Source organism: Bubalus kerabau, chromosome 6 (genome assembly GCF_029407905.1).
Source record: "Bubalus kerabau isolate K-KA32 ecotype Philippines breed swamp buffalo chromosome 6, PCC_UOA_SB_1v2, whole genome shotgun sequence".
Lineage (NCBI taxonomy): Eukaryota > Metazoa > Chordata > Mammalia > Artiodactyla > Bovidae > Bubalus > Bubalus kerabau.
This window is the reverse complement of record NC_073629.1, coordinates 17,274,253-17,290,319: the sequence shown is the minus strand read 5'-3', so window position 1 is coordinate 17,290,319 and position 16,067 is coordinate 17,274,253. Positions and strand designations below refer to the sequence as shown.

Here is a 16,067-nt window from a genome sequence, read left to right as displayed (position 1 = left end):
GCTGACACGAACACAGATAAAGCAGGACAATACAGAGCTTCCAGAAGCCTAATAATGAATCAGTGCATGATTCTAATGAGCGGTGTGCAAAAGTAGGGGCCATGCTCTTATTTTTCCTCAGTGTCGGGCTGATAACGGCAGTTGCACGGACGCTTCCCCAATAGCTTGTGTGATATATACTCTTAGCTCCGGCAGCTGGCTTCACACCATCCAATGGCATTTGCTCTGACACTGCTTAAGGGTTAGGGTTCTGCCCCTTGGCCCTGCTATGTCAATTCACAACTAGGATTCGGGTTTCTCAAAGCCACCTAGGGACGAACAGCGCCCTGGCTCCAGTACAACCCTAGCTTCTGAACGAGGGAGGAAAAGGGGGTGGAGGCCAGCGCCGCGCACGCGCGTCAACCCACGCAGGCGCAGCCTCTCTCCTTCCTGATCGCTCACGCCCACCTCCGGGAAGTCGTTCCATCCCGCCCCCCGAGAGCAGAAGAGGAATATGATTGGACACTCTGGCTGTCCATCAGACTGGTTTCTCTTCTGCTCTCTACTATTGGCAGCCGGGGTAAAGGCCTGTGGGCCATCGTCGGCCTACTCCTTCGAGACTGAGAGCCACCGCGGAAGCCGCTATTGGCGGAGGCCAGGGACCGCGACTGCTCACTTCCGGCGCAGGCCTCCACGATTCCTCCCCCTCCCCCGCCGTCGCTCTTGGCCTTCCCACCCCCCGCCCTTCCACCATGGCCGCCTCTGTGTGGTGTAGGGAGAAGCTGGTCGTCCGTGTCCTCCTATAGCGCTTACTGCCTCACCCTCACCCCCTGGGGGCCGGAACCAAAGGAACCTCGCTCCCCAATCCTTGGGGCATCAGCCAGGAAGGATTCCTACCCCCTACTTCAGGGGCAGGACTCCTTTTCCCCCCCACCTCCTGAGGTAGAAACTTAAGGTTTTCCCAGCTTCTCTTAGGGTCAGAAGCCAGAAAGGGCTCCTTTTCCATTTCTTCAGGGACAGAAGCCTCTCCTACACTTCCCGTAGGGGCGCAGACCCTTAGCCCTGCATACTTAGGAGCTAACGGCGTTTCCTCAGCATTGCCAGTCCAGAGGCACGACCTAGAGGCCCGCCTGCCTTCGCCTCCTGCACAGGAGCGCCCTTTCGGAGAGGAGGGACGAGTGCAGAGGCCAGGGACCCTTATCCCCTACCCCACCTTGTCCCTCTTGCCCCCCATCCTTGTCAGTCCTAGATTCCCCGTTTCTAGGACTTCCTACCCATCCACTCCCGGGCCTTTTCCCGTCTCCCGGCTGCAGCCATGGAGTTACAGAAGGGAAAGGGGGCAGCAGCAGCAGCTGCTTCGGGAGCAGCGGGAGGTGGAGGAGGAGCGGGAGCAGGAGCCCCAGGAGGGGGGAGGCTGCTACTTTCAACCAGTTTGGATGCCAAGGATGAGTTAGAGGAGGTAGGTGTGGGGGGTGGGGAAGGGAGTTAAGAAATGGGGTTGAGGAGGGATACTGGAGCGGATGTGGGGTGGGGGTGGGGGAGGAGGCCTTAAAGTTTTTTCTAAGACAACACAAACACTGCTCCTGACTTCCTGCTCCTGAAGGAAGAAGTGTGGGCCAACTTCCTGGACAGGTTGTCATAGCAACAGCAGCCACTACTGTGAAAATGGGTGGAGGGGGGGGTGTGTTGATGAGGAAGGGACATAGCATCCAGATCTACTGGATTTATTTTTGGCATTCCTTTCACATATAGGCCACAGCTGTAATTAATATTTAACCCTGTTTCAGTAGGGTCATGTATTGAGTAATGTATGTGTGTGTAGGTGTTTTGGTGGGTGGATCTGATAGGAGCTTGCACTAGACCTTGGAGCCTCCTCTTAGATAGTGTTGACTTCATTTAGACCCTCAGTTGCCGGTGGTGTTAAGTGGGCATTTAGAATGAGTGAAGACCTAAGGAAAAGTGAGTTGTATTTTGTTACGGGTGAATGGGACCTAGGGGACTGTCCTTCACAACCAGAAGGCACACACACAAGGGAGGGAACACACAGATGCTGAGAAAGAGGGTAGGGTGAGGCGATGCCTTGATCCTGAATAGGGATTTTAGACTACTGAATAATTGACACCCCCCCCCCCCAACTTGTTCCTCTTGCCCTGTCCCTGACAATCCAGAGTTGATCATTTATCCCTTTCCTGTGATGGTAAAGCATCTGTCTGCAATGCAGGAGACCCGGGTTCTATCCCTGGATTGGGAAGATCCCCTGGAGAAGGAAATGGCAGCCCACTCCAGTATTCTTGCCTGGAAAATCCCATGGACAGAGGAGCCTGGTAGGCTACTGTCTATGGGGTCACAAAGAGTTGGACACGACTGAGCGACTTCACTTCACTTCACTTCATATATGAAGAGACATACTTAGGAATATGAGACTGAGAAGTGTGACATGATGGCTGGATTGTTTGTAAGACCTAATACATTCAACTCAGTGGTTATCCGGGGACGGGACGAGTAAATTATTAGGCTCTTCACGGGCAATTTCCCTGCTTCTGACTTTGTCACAGCTCTTGATCAAATGTTAGAGGGTGGTCAAGTAGATAGGTGGAATTCATACTGTAAGTTTGAAGGAATGTTGGTTCAGATGCAGGATGGCAGAACCCATGCAAAAAGGAGCTTTGTGAATCAAGAAGCACCTGGACAGCAACCTTGTGGGTTATCCATCAAATATGTCTGTTCGCAGACACGCTTTCCATCATGCTTCTCCCTTGTAATTCTGTATGAGATGAATCAGAGTTTGTCTTCTGTTGTTATCAGCTAAGGTAAATCCAATTAGGAACATAAAAAATGCTTCTATTTTTTGAGTGCTACCTGTTGCACTAACAAGGCAGCTAACAATGCTAAAAGTAATGTATTCCCGAAACAAATGCAAATGACTGCAAGGATTGCCTGGCATTTTAAATTATCTACATGTTTAGAAATGACCACTGTCATTGTCAAAGTATTTATTGAGCCCTGCGTTCTAGCACTAGACCTCTAGAATTGTAGCAAGAAAATCATCGATTACCTTTGATCACTGCACCAGTTGGTTGGAGGGGAAAAGACCCCAAGGGTAGTGAAACCCTTGTTTATTTCCCACCCTGATTGCCCGAAGGGTCATCCTGTTCTAATTTGTACCACAGCATCCTATTCCCTGAGGAGTGACATGTTGGCTAGCAAGTGAAATAATATGGCAAAAGGGGATCTCATAAGGGATGAAGCATTTATTGTCTTGCTCTTTTGGACTGTCTGAGAGTGAACTTTCAGCTGTTTCCAGAAAGAAGTGGGGGGGGGGGGTCTCCTTTTTTTCTTGATATCCTTTGTGCTGTAGATGTTTCTCAGCTTGTCTTGGCCTTCTTCCTTTCCTTCTATGCCCTTTGTCCTTTGCATCTGAATTTTCCAACATGCCTTGCCAGTTTCTAACCTCGTGTGTGGCTCGCACTAGATCAGAGTGACTAAGGTTAAGACTTACTGGCTTCTTCCTCTGGGTCTCGTCACGCATCTCCGCACTCAGAACCTAGTATTGACTGATCTCTGGTGGTTCTGGCTTGGTTGTTTCCAGCATAGTCCTACCTATTGCCCAGGAACACAGTAGGGAGACCCAAGGCCTGCCTTCCAGAGCTTATCATCTAAAGACTGAGTTAACACTCACAAGAAAGGTAAAAACAAAAACCCAGTGAGGGTTGTGAAGAGACCGGAGTCAGCTGGACGTGATGAGGAAGGGCCCTTCGAGGCCTAGAGTGTGAAGGGCTGGTGAGGAGCATCACAGGCAGGGGTTGTGACCCTTCTACCCAAGGGACCATTTGTCGTATCCTTTCTTCTCTTTGGCCCTGTTCTTTTCTTTGAATGGGGAATTCTTGTCCATCCCCATCCATATTTGAGGAATGAGATAAAAATAGTGCCAAAGATTGGAGGCCTTTAGAACACGTAGCTTCTAATCTCACAAGCCTTCAAAGCTCCTGGTCACTCCTCTGTGGAGAAGGACCCTGTCCACTTTGAAGCAAGGCTAAAGGCAGGAGCTGTGGCTCAAACAAGCTGGAACCTCCTCTTAAGCTCTGGACAGGTCTTAGTTTTGCATTTGGTTAGAGGTATGTCCCTTCCAGGTTTTCTCCAAGGCGCATCCCGTCTGTGAAGATTCTCCAGGGAATGGGCTTTGAGTCATTTCTGATTTTTTTTCCCCTTAAATCCTCATTTCACTTACAAGTGACTCTCGGTTGTAGAATACTTGGAACCCAGTTTGTTCAGTAACCCTTTACTAATGTGAGTCCTTGGGGATTTTGTAGATCAGATCATATCTTTTCCTTAAGCCTTTGAATTTTAGTCTCCAAAGGCCACTGACTTCCCATAAGGGGACAGTATTAAGTACTTTTTATTGTTATTGTTTAGTTGCTAAGTCATGTCCAACTCTTTGTGACCCCATAGACTATACCCCTTCAGGCTCCTCTGTTCATGGAATCCCCAGGCAAGAATAGTGGAGTGGGCTGCCATGTCCTCCTCCAGGGGGTCTTCCCAACCCAGGGATCAAACCTGAGTCTCCTGCTTGGCAGGCGGATTCTTTACCATGAACAACCTGGGAAGCCATTAAATAATATAATTTTTAGCAAACTGTATGTTACCTGGAGGAAGGAGGAGACACTGAGAGGTTAGAGCAATCCTCAGACTTTATAGTCTCCAGCTTCAGGTATATACTTGCAAACTAGAAGGCCTCCCTGCTTTCTACCCGCTCTCCATCTGCTGCTACTGTCATGGAAACCATGGTAAGGTAGTCTTAGTACTAGAAAAATTATTTTAGAAGCTCCTAGAGGTGGTAAATATTTACTCAACTCTCTGAGGTGCTGTCGTGAACTGCTTACTCTGAACAGTCATTCTGCCAGCAGTTGTTGGCAACTGCATGTGTGGTTCCGTCTTTACTGAGGGCCTCGGTTGTCTGAGGGGAAGCAGGGGTACTACTAGATTGTAGGGATCTGGCTTTCTACAGCCCTCTGAGGAGATGTGGTCCTCCAGTCACTCTGAATGATTTGTAATTAGTTCACTCATCTCTGTTTGGGAAAGAAATTTCTGTAGTTCAAGAAGAGCAGTATCCTTTATATATTTCTATTGCCTGGGAAGAACTGACCCTCATATTTCTTTCCTCATTGCTTTTATTAACCCATCCAAATTCTGGACTGGCCCATTTTCTACATCCTTAGTTAGGCCTCCCTGTTGCAAGATGCCAGTTTTCTTTCTTGACTCGGCAGTGACCCATAGAAATGAGTCAGACCTCTGAGTGGAGCTTAGATACTGAGGAGGGGCCTAGAGAAACGTGGGTCTGTGCAAGGGCCCTGTGTTACATCACAGGGAGGAACTAGGCCAGCCGTCCATCTTTGCTCCCGGATCTTGGTGCAGGGTCCATCTGTCAGGCCTTCTCCCCTCTCCTGTACTCTTTCCTCTTCTCTCACAGAAGGCAAAAGTAGGAGAGGAAGCTCTTCAGCCTGGTTAGGGATTTACCAGTGTCCTGTGTAGGGCTCAGTTTTCAGGAGTCTCTGAGGACATGCCATTAAAAGCAGTGGCAGGGAGCGTTGAAGGGTGGTCTGGTCCTCATGGATTCAGTTGTGTGATCGCTGAGCTGCTTCAAAGATGGAATAGAGTCTGATTCAACTGAGGCTATATGCTAGGTGCTTTCACATATGTTAACCTTGTTTAATCTTCAAAGCAACCTTATATGGGTTCTGTCTCTTATTTTTTTAGGTGAGAAAACTAGAGTATTATAAGTAAAAGGTTAAGTAAGTTTTGGTAATTTAGGTAACTCACCTAAGATTAACCTAAGGCTTACAAGTGTGGAGGGATTCTCCTGTTCCTTGCTTGTCCATTGGCTCCACAGCCAGCTGCTCTTTTGACTTCTCTTGCATCTCTGTTGATTCAGCAGAGATTTCTTCCTTTTTATCACAAAGTGATGTCTAGGATTTTATGATGCTGTGCTGCTGCTTACTCACCATCTTCCTCCACTCTGAAACTGCTTGTTAACCTAGGCCGGGTAAGGAGGGTCTCCCAGAGCGCCCAGCAAGAACAGCCTAAATTTAGCAACTGGAGGAACTGATAACTGCCTTAGATGAAGAAGAATAAGACTTAAAAAGAGAAAATACAACCTGAGGTTATTTTCTTACCTCCCTTTATCATATAGGAGCTGGACTAGGTAATGATGGATCTCAGAGTTTGTGGGAGAGGTGGGTTGTCAGATTTACAGCTCAGCTTTTCATGTGATCTCACAGCTCCTTTTCACAAGTACACAGGTGCTGTTGATTAAGGCTAAGCACGCTGATGTGACCTAATTTGGAGGATAGTCAGACCTGATGTTGGACAGTGACGTTGTCAAACCTGAGCAGCTTTGAGCCTAATTTAGGTTGAATTTTTTTTGGCTCTGGGAGCTCCTTGCCTTAATACTCAGTTCTACTCTGCTTTAGGTAGGGATGGATTTAGACAACTTCAGGATGATGGTCAAAGGAGAAACATGATGGTCTTTCATTCTAGACCTCTTTCCTATGTCCTTATTTGTCAGTAGTTCTCAACAAGATGTTTTAAAAGACTTAGGAAGTAGTTTAGGAAGAGACTCACTGACTAATATGAGAAACACTTTGTCAATATTTTCTTTATCCTTAGTATTAAATGCTTTGAAACAGGATCTGTGACTTAAAATCTCCTTAGAATATTGAGCACATATTGTGTTATAGAGTTTGCCTTTATAATTAAGAATGGTCCTTGGTGCATTCTGGTGCTAAGTTGCTTCAGTCGTGTCCAGCTCTTTGCGATCCCTCTGGACTGTAACCTGCCAGGCTCCTCTATCCATGGGATTCTCCAGCCAAGAATACTGGAGGGGGTTGCCATGCCTTCCTCCAGGGGGTCTTTGCAGTCCGACCCAGGGATCAAACCCTTCTCTTTTTAAAAAAAAATTATTTTAATTGGAGGCTAATTACTTTACAATATTGTAGTGGGTTTTGCCATACATTCACATGAATCAGCTATGGGTGTACATGTGTCCCCCATCCTGAACCCCCCTCCCACATCCCTCCCCATCCCATCCCTCAGGGTCGTCCCAGTGCACCGGGCCTGAGCGCTCTGTCTCATGCATAGAACCTGGACTGGCGATCTATTTCACATATGGTAATATACATGTTTCAATGCTATTCTCTCAAATCATCCCACCCTTACCTTCTCTCAGAGTCCAAAAGTCTGTTCTTTGCATCTGTGTCTCTTTTGCTGTCTTGCATATAAGGTCATTGTTGCCATCTTTCTAAATTCCATATATATGCATTAATATGCTGTATTGGTGTTTTTCTTTCTGACTTCTCTCTGTATAATAGGCTCCAGTTTCATCCACCTCATTAGAATTGATTCAAATGCATTCTTTTTAATAGCTGAGTAATAGTCCATTGTGTGTATGTACAACAGCTTTCTTATCCATTCGTCTGCTGATGGATATTTAGGTTGCTTCCATGTCCTAGCTATTGTAAACAGTGCTGCGATGAACATTGGGGTACACGTGTCTCTTTCAGTTCTAGTTTCCTCGTGAACCCTTCTGTTTTTTGTCTTCTGCATTGGCAAGCGGGTTCTTTACCACTAGCCCCACCTGGATTTTAATGTAGTGCTCCTCACCTTTGTTTCACTAGAGACCCTGGAAGTTTTAGTTTGGCCTTTTGTTCTCCACTGGTTCTTTTCTTTCTTAATCTCACCTTTTTATTTTTTTTTTTAAAGTTTAGTTTTTAAGTTTTTGGAGGGACATTTCAACCATGAAAAAGTAGAGAGAGTAGTGTAACTACCCTGGAGCGATCATTCTGCTTCAGTGCTTACCAGTACATGGCAGTCTTGTATCTCCCTTTAGTCTCTGGATTATCTTGAGGCAAATCCAAGGTATATCATTTCTTCTGTAGGTATTTCATATATATGTCTATGAGAGATGGACTTTTTTCTTTTTAACATAACCACAATAGCATGCCTAAAATAATAATAATTCCTCAATGTAATAAATACTCATTGTTCAAATCGACTGTTCCATAAATCCTTTTTTTTTTTTTTTTTAAAGATCTTTTTTTTCCCCTTAAGTTTCTCATGTGCTTTACTGGGTTTCTTGTTTTGGGGGGGTTTTTGGGGGGCTGTGTGGCATGGCTTGTGAGATCTTAGTTCCTGGACTAAGGCTTGTACCTGGGCCCACAAGCATCAAAACAGAGACTCCCAACCACTAGACCACCAGGGAATTCCCATAAATTCTTTTTGTAAGTGTTTTTTTTTCAGATCAGTAATCAAACAAGGAGCACACATTTGTTGCATTCAGTTGACATGTCCCTTTAATTTCTTAATAACTATTTTAAAATAATTTCAAACTTATAGAAAAACTGTTAAGACATAAAACTCTCATTCTCTTCTTCTGGACTTACCAGTTGTTAACATGTGCTGCATTTGCTTTTCATTTTGTATACATATTATTATTTTAACCTTTTGAGAATAAGTTGCAGCTGCATGCCACTTAAGATTTAAATACTTGCAGGAGTATTTCCTAAGAACAGGATTCTCAGTTACATAATCCCTGTTTTATTATCGAAATTGGAACATTTAACATCAGTATGTCAATATTACTTACAGTACATATTCACATTTTACCAGTTGTCCCAATAATGTCCATTATAGCAGCCTAGAATCACACATTGAATTTAGGTGTACTATCTCTTTTATTCTTGGTCCTGTCTCTGTCCTTCCCCTTAAATAGTTTAACAGGCCAGTTATTTTATAGAATCTCTCAATTTGGGTTGTCTGAAATTTCAGCTGTCAGTTTGTCTTGTTACTCAGGATACTAACTCTGATTGCTTGGTTTAAGATGTTATCCTCCAGAATTCCCTTCAGTTGTTTTCTCTTTGATTAAGAAGTATTTTGAGCGTATGTGACTATATACTCTTGTGAGAGTTTCACCTCTAGTTTTAGCGTTAATGATACTTCCCTGAACCAGTTACTGCTTCCGTCATTCCTTCTGTGTTTTCAGTTGGCATTCCGCTGTAAGGAAGAGCTTTCCCTTCTTTCTTTGTCATGTATGTATGTATCTATCAGCATGGTTTCGTGAGTCCTTATTCTGTTCAAGGAGTCGTCATTTTAAGTCTTTCTTTTTTTTTTGGCCTGCCACATGGATTGTGGGATCTTAGTTCTCCAACCAGGGATCAAACCCAGGCCCTGGTAGTAAAACCGCCAAGTCCTAACCCCTGGACTGCCAGAGAATTCACTTAAGCCTCGTCTAATACATGAGGTTCCCCTTCCCTGCTTTTCCCCTTGCAGTTTAAATGTTAAAGAAACCAGGAAGCCTGTCATGGTTTACACTTACTGGATTTTGCTGATTATACCCCCATGGTGACTTGACTTGTAAACTGGTAGTTAGGTCTGGAGATGTGTTGTTGTTCAGTCGCTCAGTTGTGTCTGACTCTTTGTGATCCCATGGACTGCAGTACGCCAGGCTACCCTGTCCTTTAATATCTCCCGGAGTTTGCACAAACTCATATCCATTGAGTCAGTGATGCCATCCAACCATCTCATCCTCTGTCACTCCTTCTCCCTTGGCCCTCAGTCTTTCTCAGCATCAGGGTCTTTTCCAGTGAGTCGGCTCTTCACATCAGATGGCCAAAGTATTGGAGCTTCAGCTTCAGCATCAGCCTTTCCAATAAATATTCAGGGTTGATTTCCTTTAGGATTGACTGGTTTTATCTCCTTGTTGTCCAAGGGACTCTCAAGAATCTTCTCCAACACCACAATTCAAAAGCATCAATTCTTCAGTGCTCAGCCTTCTTTATGGTCCAACTGTAACATCTGTTTATGATTACTGGAAAAACCATAGCTTTGACTATACAGACCTTTGTCAGTAAAGTGATGTCTCTCCTTTTTACTACACTGTCTAGGTTTGTTACAGCTTTCCTTCCAAAGAGCAAACATCTTTTTAATTTCATGGCTGCAGTCACTGGCCACAGCAATTTTGGAGCCCAAGGAAAGAAAATCTGTTGCTGCTTCTACTTTTTCCCCTTCTGTTTGCCATAAAGTAATGGGACCAGAAGCCAGGATCTTGCTTTTTATCATGTTGAGTTTCAAGCAAGCTTTTCATACTCCTCTTTCACCCTCATTAAGAGGCTCTTTAGTTCCTCTTCACTTTCTATCATTAGAGTGGTATTATCTGCATATCAGAGGTTGTTGATACTTCTCCTGTTTTTCTGGATGCTGAGAAAGACTGAGGGCAAAGGGAGAAGGAGTGACAGGATGAGATGGTTGGATGGCATCACTGACTCAATGGATATGAGTTTGTGCAAATTCTGGGAGATATTGAAGGACAGGGTAGCCTGGCATACTGCAGTCCATGGGATCACAAAGAGTCAGACACAACTGAACGACTAAAAGTCTTGATTCTACTTTGTGATTCATCCAGCCCAGCATTTCACATGATGTACTCTGTACAGAAGTTAAATAAGCAGAGTGACAGTATGCACCCTTGTTGTACTCCTTTCTCAATTTTGAACCAATCAGTTCTTCCCTGTCCAGTTCTAACTTGCTTCTTGGCCTCCTATAAGTTTCTGAGGAGACAGGTCAGGTGGTCTGGTATGCCCATCTTTTGAAGAATTTTCCAGTTTATTGTGATCCACACAGTCAAAGGCTTTAGCATAGTCAGTGAAGCAGAAGTAGATGTTTTTCTGGAATTCCTTTGCTGCTTCTATGATCCAATGGATGTTGGCAATTTGATCTCTGGTTCCTTTGCCTTATCTAAATCCAGCTTGTATATCTGAAAGTTCTTGGTTCACATACTGTTGAAGCCTAGCTTGGAGAATTTTGAGCGTTACCTTGCTAGCCTGTGAAATGAGTGCAATTGTGCCTTAGTTTGAACATTCTTTGGCATTGCCCTTCCTGGAGATTGGAATGGAAATCGACCTTTTCCAGTCCTGTGACCACTGCTGAGTTTTCCAAATTTGCTGGCTTATTGAGTGCAGCACTTTAACAGCATCATCTTTTAGGATTTGAAGTAGCTCAGCTGGAATTCCATCACCTCCATAACTTTGTTTGTAGTAATGCTTCCTAAAGCCCACTTGACTTCACACTCTAGAGCCAGGATATCTGGCTCTAGATGAATGATCACTCCATGGTGGTTATCCTGGTCATTAAGGCATTTTTTGTATGGTTCTTCTATGTGTTCTTGTCACTTTTTCTTAATCTTTTCTGCTTCTGTTAGGTCCTTACTGTTTCTGTTCTTTATCATGCCCATCATTGCATGAAATGTTCCCTTGATATCTCCAGTTTTCTTGAAGAGATCTCTAGTCTTTCCCATTCTATTGTTCTGTTCTGTTTCTTGGCATTGTTCATTGAAGAAGATCTTATTGTCTCTCCTTGCTGTTCTCTGGAACTCTGCATTCAGTTGGGTATATCTTTCCCATTTTCCCTTGCCTTTTGCTTCTCTTTTCTCAGCTATTTGTAAAGCCTCCTCAGACAACCCCTTTTGCCTTCTTGAATTTCTTTTTCTTTGGGATAATTTTGATCACTGCCTCCTGTACAATGTTACAAACCTCTGTCCATAGTTCTATAGGCGCTGTTTATCAGATCTAATCCCAATGAATAAATCTATTCATCACCTCCACTGTATAATCATAAGGGATTTGATTTAGGTCATACCTGAATGGCCTAGTGGTTTTCTCTACTTTGGAGATGTGACGTGATTTAAATTTTTAAAAAGCTTTTTTGGGACCAGAAATATGTCATAGGTGATGGTATGAAGGCTTCTAAATTTTTTTCTCACCCCTTCACAGAGATTGGAAAGATGTATGAGCATTGTGACATCGATGACTACTGGTGTCTCAGAGAGAGAGGCCAATGATGCCCTCAATGCCTATGTGAGTATAATACTCTCTTTGAACCCATTTCTGCTTCTTTGAAAGCTTTTAGACATGATCAGAAAGATGGAAAGACTTCAGTGTTTAGGAGCTAGGGGTTGAAGCTCATGTCTTGGTTTGCTGAACCAGGCTTCCCAACTCCTCTCTGTCTTTCCTAATCTGGGAGTCCCATCTCTTGGAGCCTTGAAAGTGAAAGTGAAGTTGCTCAGTTGTGTCCGACTCTTTGCAGCCCCATGGACTGTAGCCTATGAGGTTCCTCCATCCATGGAATTTTCCAGGCAAGAGTACTGGAGTGGGTTGCTTTAGGCATCATTAAATAACAACTTTAAAAAATAACTTAGAGTTCTCTGGTGGCTAATTTTCTTTATAAATCATCCTCACATATTTGATCTTTTACATTTCTGAGGTTGAAGGATTTAAAGTAATACATGGAAAGGACTTAGAGTAGTTTCTGGCACACAGTAAATGTTCAGTAAATATTTATTGTTAGCAATTTTTCTTATTATGTCTTCACCTTACACATACCAGGGGTTCAGTGATTTGCCCAAAGTCTTGACTATGTTTCTTTGTGGCTCCCTCTCTACTGAAGGCTGTTAAGGTGTGGAATAGGATTCCTCCCCCCCCCCAATTTCAAACACTTTATTTTCTGCCTCTGGCCTTCATCAAGCCTTGGAGAAAGCAGTATGGATCCATCCTTTCTCTCCACCTCTCTCCTAAAACAGATGCCCATCACTTTTAGCTGATGATTCTCCTTTGCAGGTTACTCAAGAGTCCCAAGTTTTCTGGGAGCAACTGTGCTTAAGAACTTTTCTTTTGAGTGACAGCTAGTTTTTTCTTTCCTTTTATCCCAGGTATGCAAAGGCCCCCCGCAACATGAGGAAATCTGCCTGGGCCTCTTCACCCTTGTCCTTACTGAACCAGCCCAAGCCCAGAAGGTAAGACTCCCTACTCTGGCCCCATATTCCCTTCTCAGATATGATCTGAGAGAATGGTGTAACTTTGGTTTAACTGGTTTAGTATCAGACCCTTGGACCAGGGCTGGATCATCTTATTCTCCAAATATAGTTACAACTCCCTTTTCACTCAGTAAATGGGTCACTTTCTTACTAAAGTCCTTCCTTTCTCTTCAGATCCTGAAGCTAAAAGGCAAGAAAATGCAGTTGTGAGAGTGAAAAGGGATTTAAAGAGTTTTAAATTGTAGATTTTTGAGTCAGGGCTGAAAGAGTTGGGATTCAATCCAGAGACCGTGCTGGTCTTTGTTGCTGCCCACAGGCTTCTCTAGTTGTAGACAAGGGGCTACCCTCTAGTTGTGGCACACAGGCTTAGTTGCCCTGAGGCATGTGGCATCTTCCTGGACCAAGGATCGAACCCATATCCCCTGCATTGGCAGGCAGATTCTTCACCACTGGACCACCAGGGAAGCCCTAGAAAGCTTAATGTTAGGCGATGCCATGATAATGTAGTGATTAAGAGAAGACTGGAATACACTGGAGTCAGACTTCCTGAGGAATACTGTATGAAAACCAGTCTGGAGTGCTTCACAAATGGAAGAGTCTCTTTTATGTATTGATATTAATAGAATGGTTTAAGAGAGATCCTTCCTTGAGGTGAGGGACTGAGCAGGATGTTCTCTTTGGACTCCATTCTTTCTATAATAAAGTAGCAAAATCCTGTCTTTTGCCTCTCTGGATTTCCACTTTCTGTGTCCTTGAGTCTTGCATGATGGTTTAGAGACACTTGTTGTATCTGGCATTAACTGCATGACACTAACAGAGAAGAGCTTGGTGTGGGGGAATTCAGTTTTCTCCTTGCCCCTTCCTTGAACAAAGGGAGCGGGAAAGGAAACAGTCATGCTGTGTCCAGCATTGTGTTCAGCTCTAGCCGGACATTTAATCTTCTCAGAAAGCCCATGTGAAACTGGCGGCTTTGTTCCCTTCCCCCAACTGCTCTCAGTGCACCTATAAGAAACCTGGAGGTTGTTTGTTCAAGGAGAACCAAGGGAACAGCGTTCTCAGGGACAAGGACAGGATACCCATGGTCCCCTGGCTTAGCTGCTTGCAGTCATGGCAAACCTGGGGTGAGGGTAGGTGGTAGGGCAGCAAGTATTGACAAGTCCCTGGTTTCCCAGGCCATTTCTGGGCTGGGACATTGTTGGGTTAAGTTGGCGTTTCATTTTCATAGCAAGTTTATCATTGAGAACCTTGAAGACAAATGAACATCTCCAGTTTGGTGTTGTTAATCAGTAACGTGATCCACCCCAGCCTCGCTGTTTTAAAGAAAGTGTTGACAAAGTTGGGGGTGAAGGGTTGGGGTTAAGGTTTAGTTTTCTCTCGTGTGAGTTTTTATATATATAATTAAAACCTTATTTAGTCATCTCAGTGCAGATTCGTCTTGCCCACTGGTTTTATTTGTGTTTCAGGTGAGATCTGAATCAGCTAGGGTAAATCAGTAAATCTCAGTGAAGAGGGCAGGGCCCCATGGTATTTCTACCTCTTTGCCTGACCAGTCAGTGAGAGGTCACAGGGCTATGCATTATAAAAGCTTATTATGTCATGAATTGGCCACCCAGCCATGACAAGGCACTAGAGCACCTTGTCTTCTTTTTGCCCCATGAGCGTGGCCCAGGCCCTCTCCTTGGGTCTTGTAGTTGGTTGACAGGGTTGGTTGCATCAGAGTTATTTTCACACGCTGAAGGCTTCCCATTACATCCCCTACCTAGGAGCCTCTTCAGACAAAGCAGGGAGACTGGGAATTAGGAGAATACAGTTTTAGGCAAATGAGGAACTATCAGGTATGACTCATTCAGAGGCCTTGAGCCAGATCAGAGAGTGGTGGAAGAATCTGCCCCATCTTGTAGTACTTTATCCTTCTTCCTAAACGGGTGATTGTCTTACAGAATACTGTGTCCTGCAGAAGTTGTGGGTGGGTGTAACTGATAACTGATCCCAATGCATTGTTTTAGGCTTCAGTTTAAACCAAGGGGAGTGTTTCCTAAGGATTTACTTGGAGTTAATTCTGTCTCTGGAACAGAAACTTAGTTAAGGAAAGAGCTGTCAGGTGTTGGCGGAGAGTGGAATATAGGTGGGGTGGATTTTGTTCCAGATCTACCTTCCTAACTTGCAGCCTTGTGTTTATATTCTCTGAGTTTATTTCTTATTTGATGTCCAGACTGAATCGCTGGGAGCAGGCCAGGCTGGGGGACTGCCGTATGGTGGGAGGCTAAGTTGAAGGCCTTAACTTCTGCTCCGGTTCTAGTAGTCAGGGGATAAAGGTGATAGGAAAGGATTTAACATTGATACAAGGTCCTTCGTCACCAAAGGTACAACACCAGGCCCTGGCAGTTCTTGGTCCAGGTGATTCTCTCGGCAGCTGGCTCTAGAAAGAAAGTTGAGGGCTGTGAGGGCCGAGGCTGGAACATCACTGTTGCCGGCACAGGACAGGTATCCTACCTCAGCACCATCCTGTCACCTTTCCTCTCCTTTGGGACCCTCTGTTTCCCACTGAGTCTTTCCACCCATCTACTTATCTTCCAAGCCAGTCAGCACACTGGCACAGAGTTTGGAGAGACAACTGGCACCATCAAGAATATGATATGATGTGATCCTCCTGGTGCCTGGCTGCATGCATTACCAGCAGTTGTGGTTAATAAGGTCCCAGATGGAGCATGGAATTAGATAGCCAGAACCTACTTGCTTCGTCTGACCCTGCGTCTCCTGAGGGGCTGTCCTTCCCTGTCAGGGTCTCTTCTGCATCTCTGGGATTTCTGCTTTCCTTTGAATAGAAGGAAACAGCTCCTCTCTTATTAGTTGTGTCTCTGTCTTTGGCCTGACATAGGTCTCCCTTCTGCCTCTGCATCCCTCATCCTCTGCCCATCCTGTGACTCACTCCTCTAGGGAGGGCTCCAGGGCTGAACCACATTTACTGACGAGCAAGCTGGCAATAGTTCACTGGCTTCTCTTACCTCTTGTTCCCTTGCTTGTACTTTTGATCTCCCAGCCCTCCCTCTGGCAGATGGAGTCAGGATAATCAAATTCTCCTTTGAATATGAAAAGTTTATGGCACATGGGGGAATCTCTCAGTATTTGTATTTTCATTGGAATGCTTGTTTTGACTTAAGGATAATAGAAGAAGTGGAAGTAGGATAGCTAATCTCTTAGGAGTCCCTAGACACACCAAATCCAGGGA

The 16,067-nt window shown here is 44.7% G+C and overlaps 1 protein-coding gene across 2 annotated transcripts in view; it reads left to right on the top strand.

The window, feature by feature from the left end:
• The first annotated feature begins 509 nt into the window (after positions 1 to 509).
• Positions 510 to 16,067, top strand: part of INTS3 (integrator complex subunit 3) — a 39,213-nt gene continuing 23,655 nt past the window's right edge. The window contains exons 1-3 of one of the 2 annotated variants that reach the window (XM_055584224.1): positions 510 to 1,438; positions 11,799 to 11,882; positions 12,734 to 12,817. In XM_055584224.1, the coding sequence (XP_055440199.1) occupies positions 1,295 to 1,438; positions 11,799 to 11,882; positions 12,734 to 12,817 (312 nt within the window). In that variant the 5' untranslated portion in view covers positions 510 to 1,294. The remainder of the gene's footprint in view (positions 1,439 to 11,798; positions 11,883 to 12,733; positions 12,818 to 16,067) is intronic. The other variant, XM_055584223.1, reaches the window with a different exon arrangement.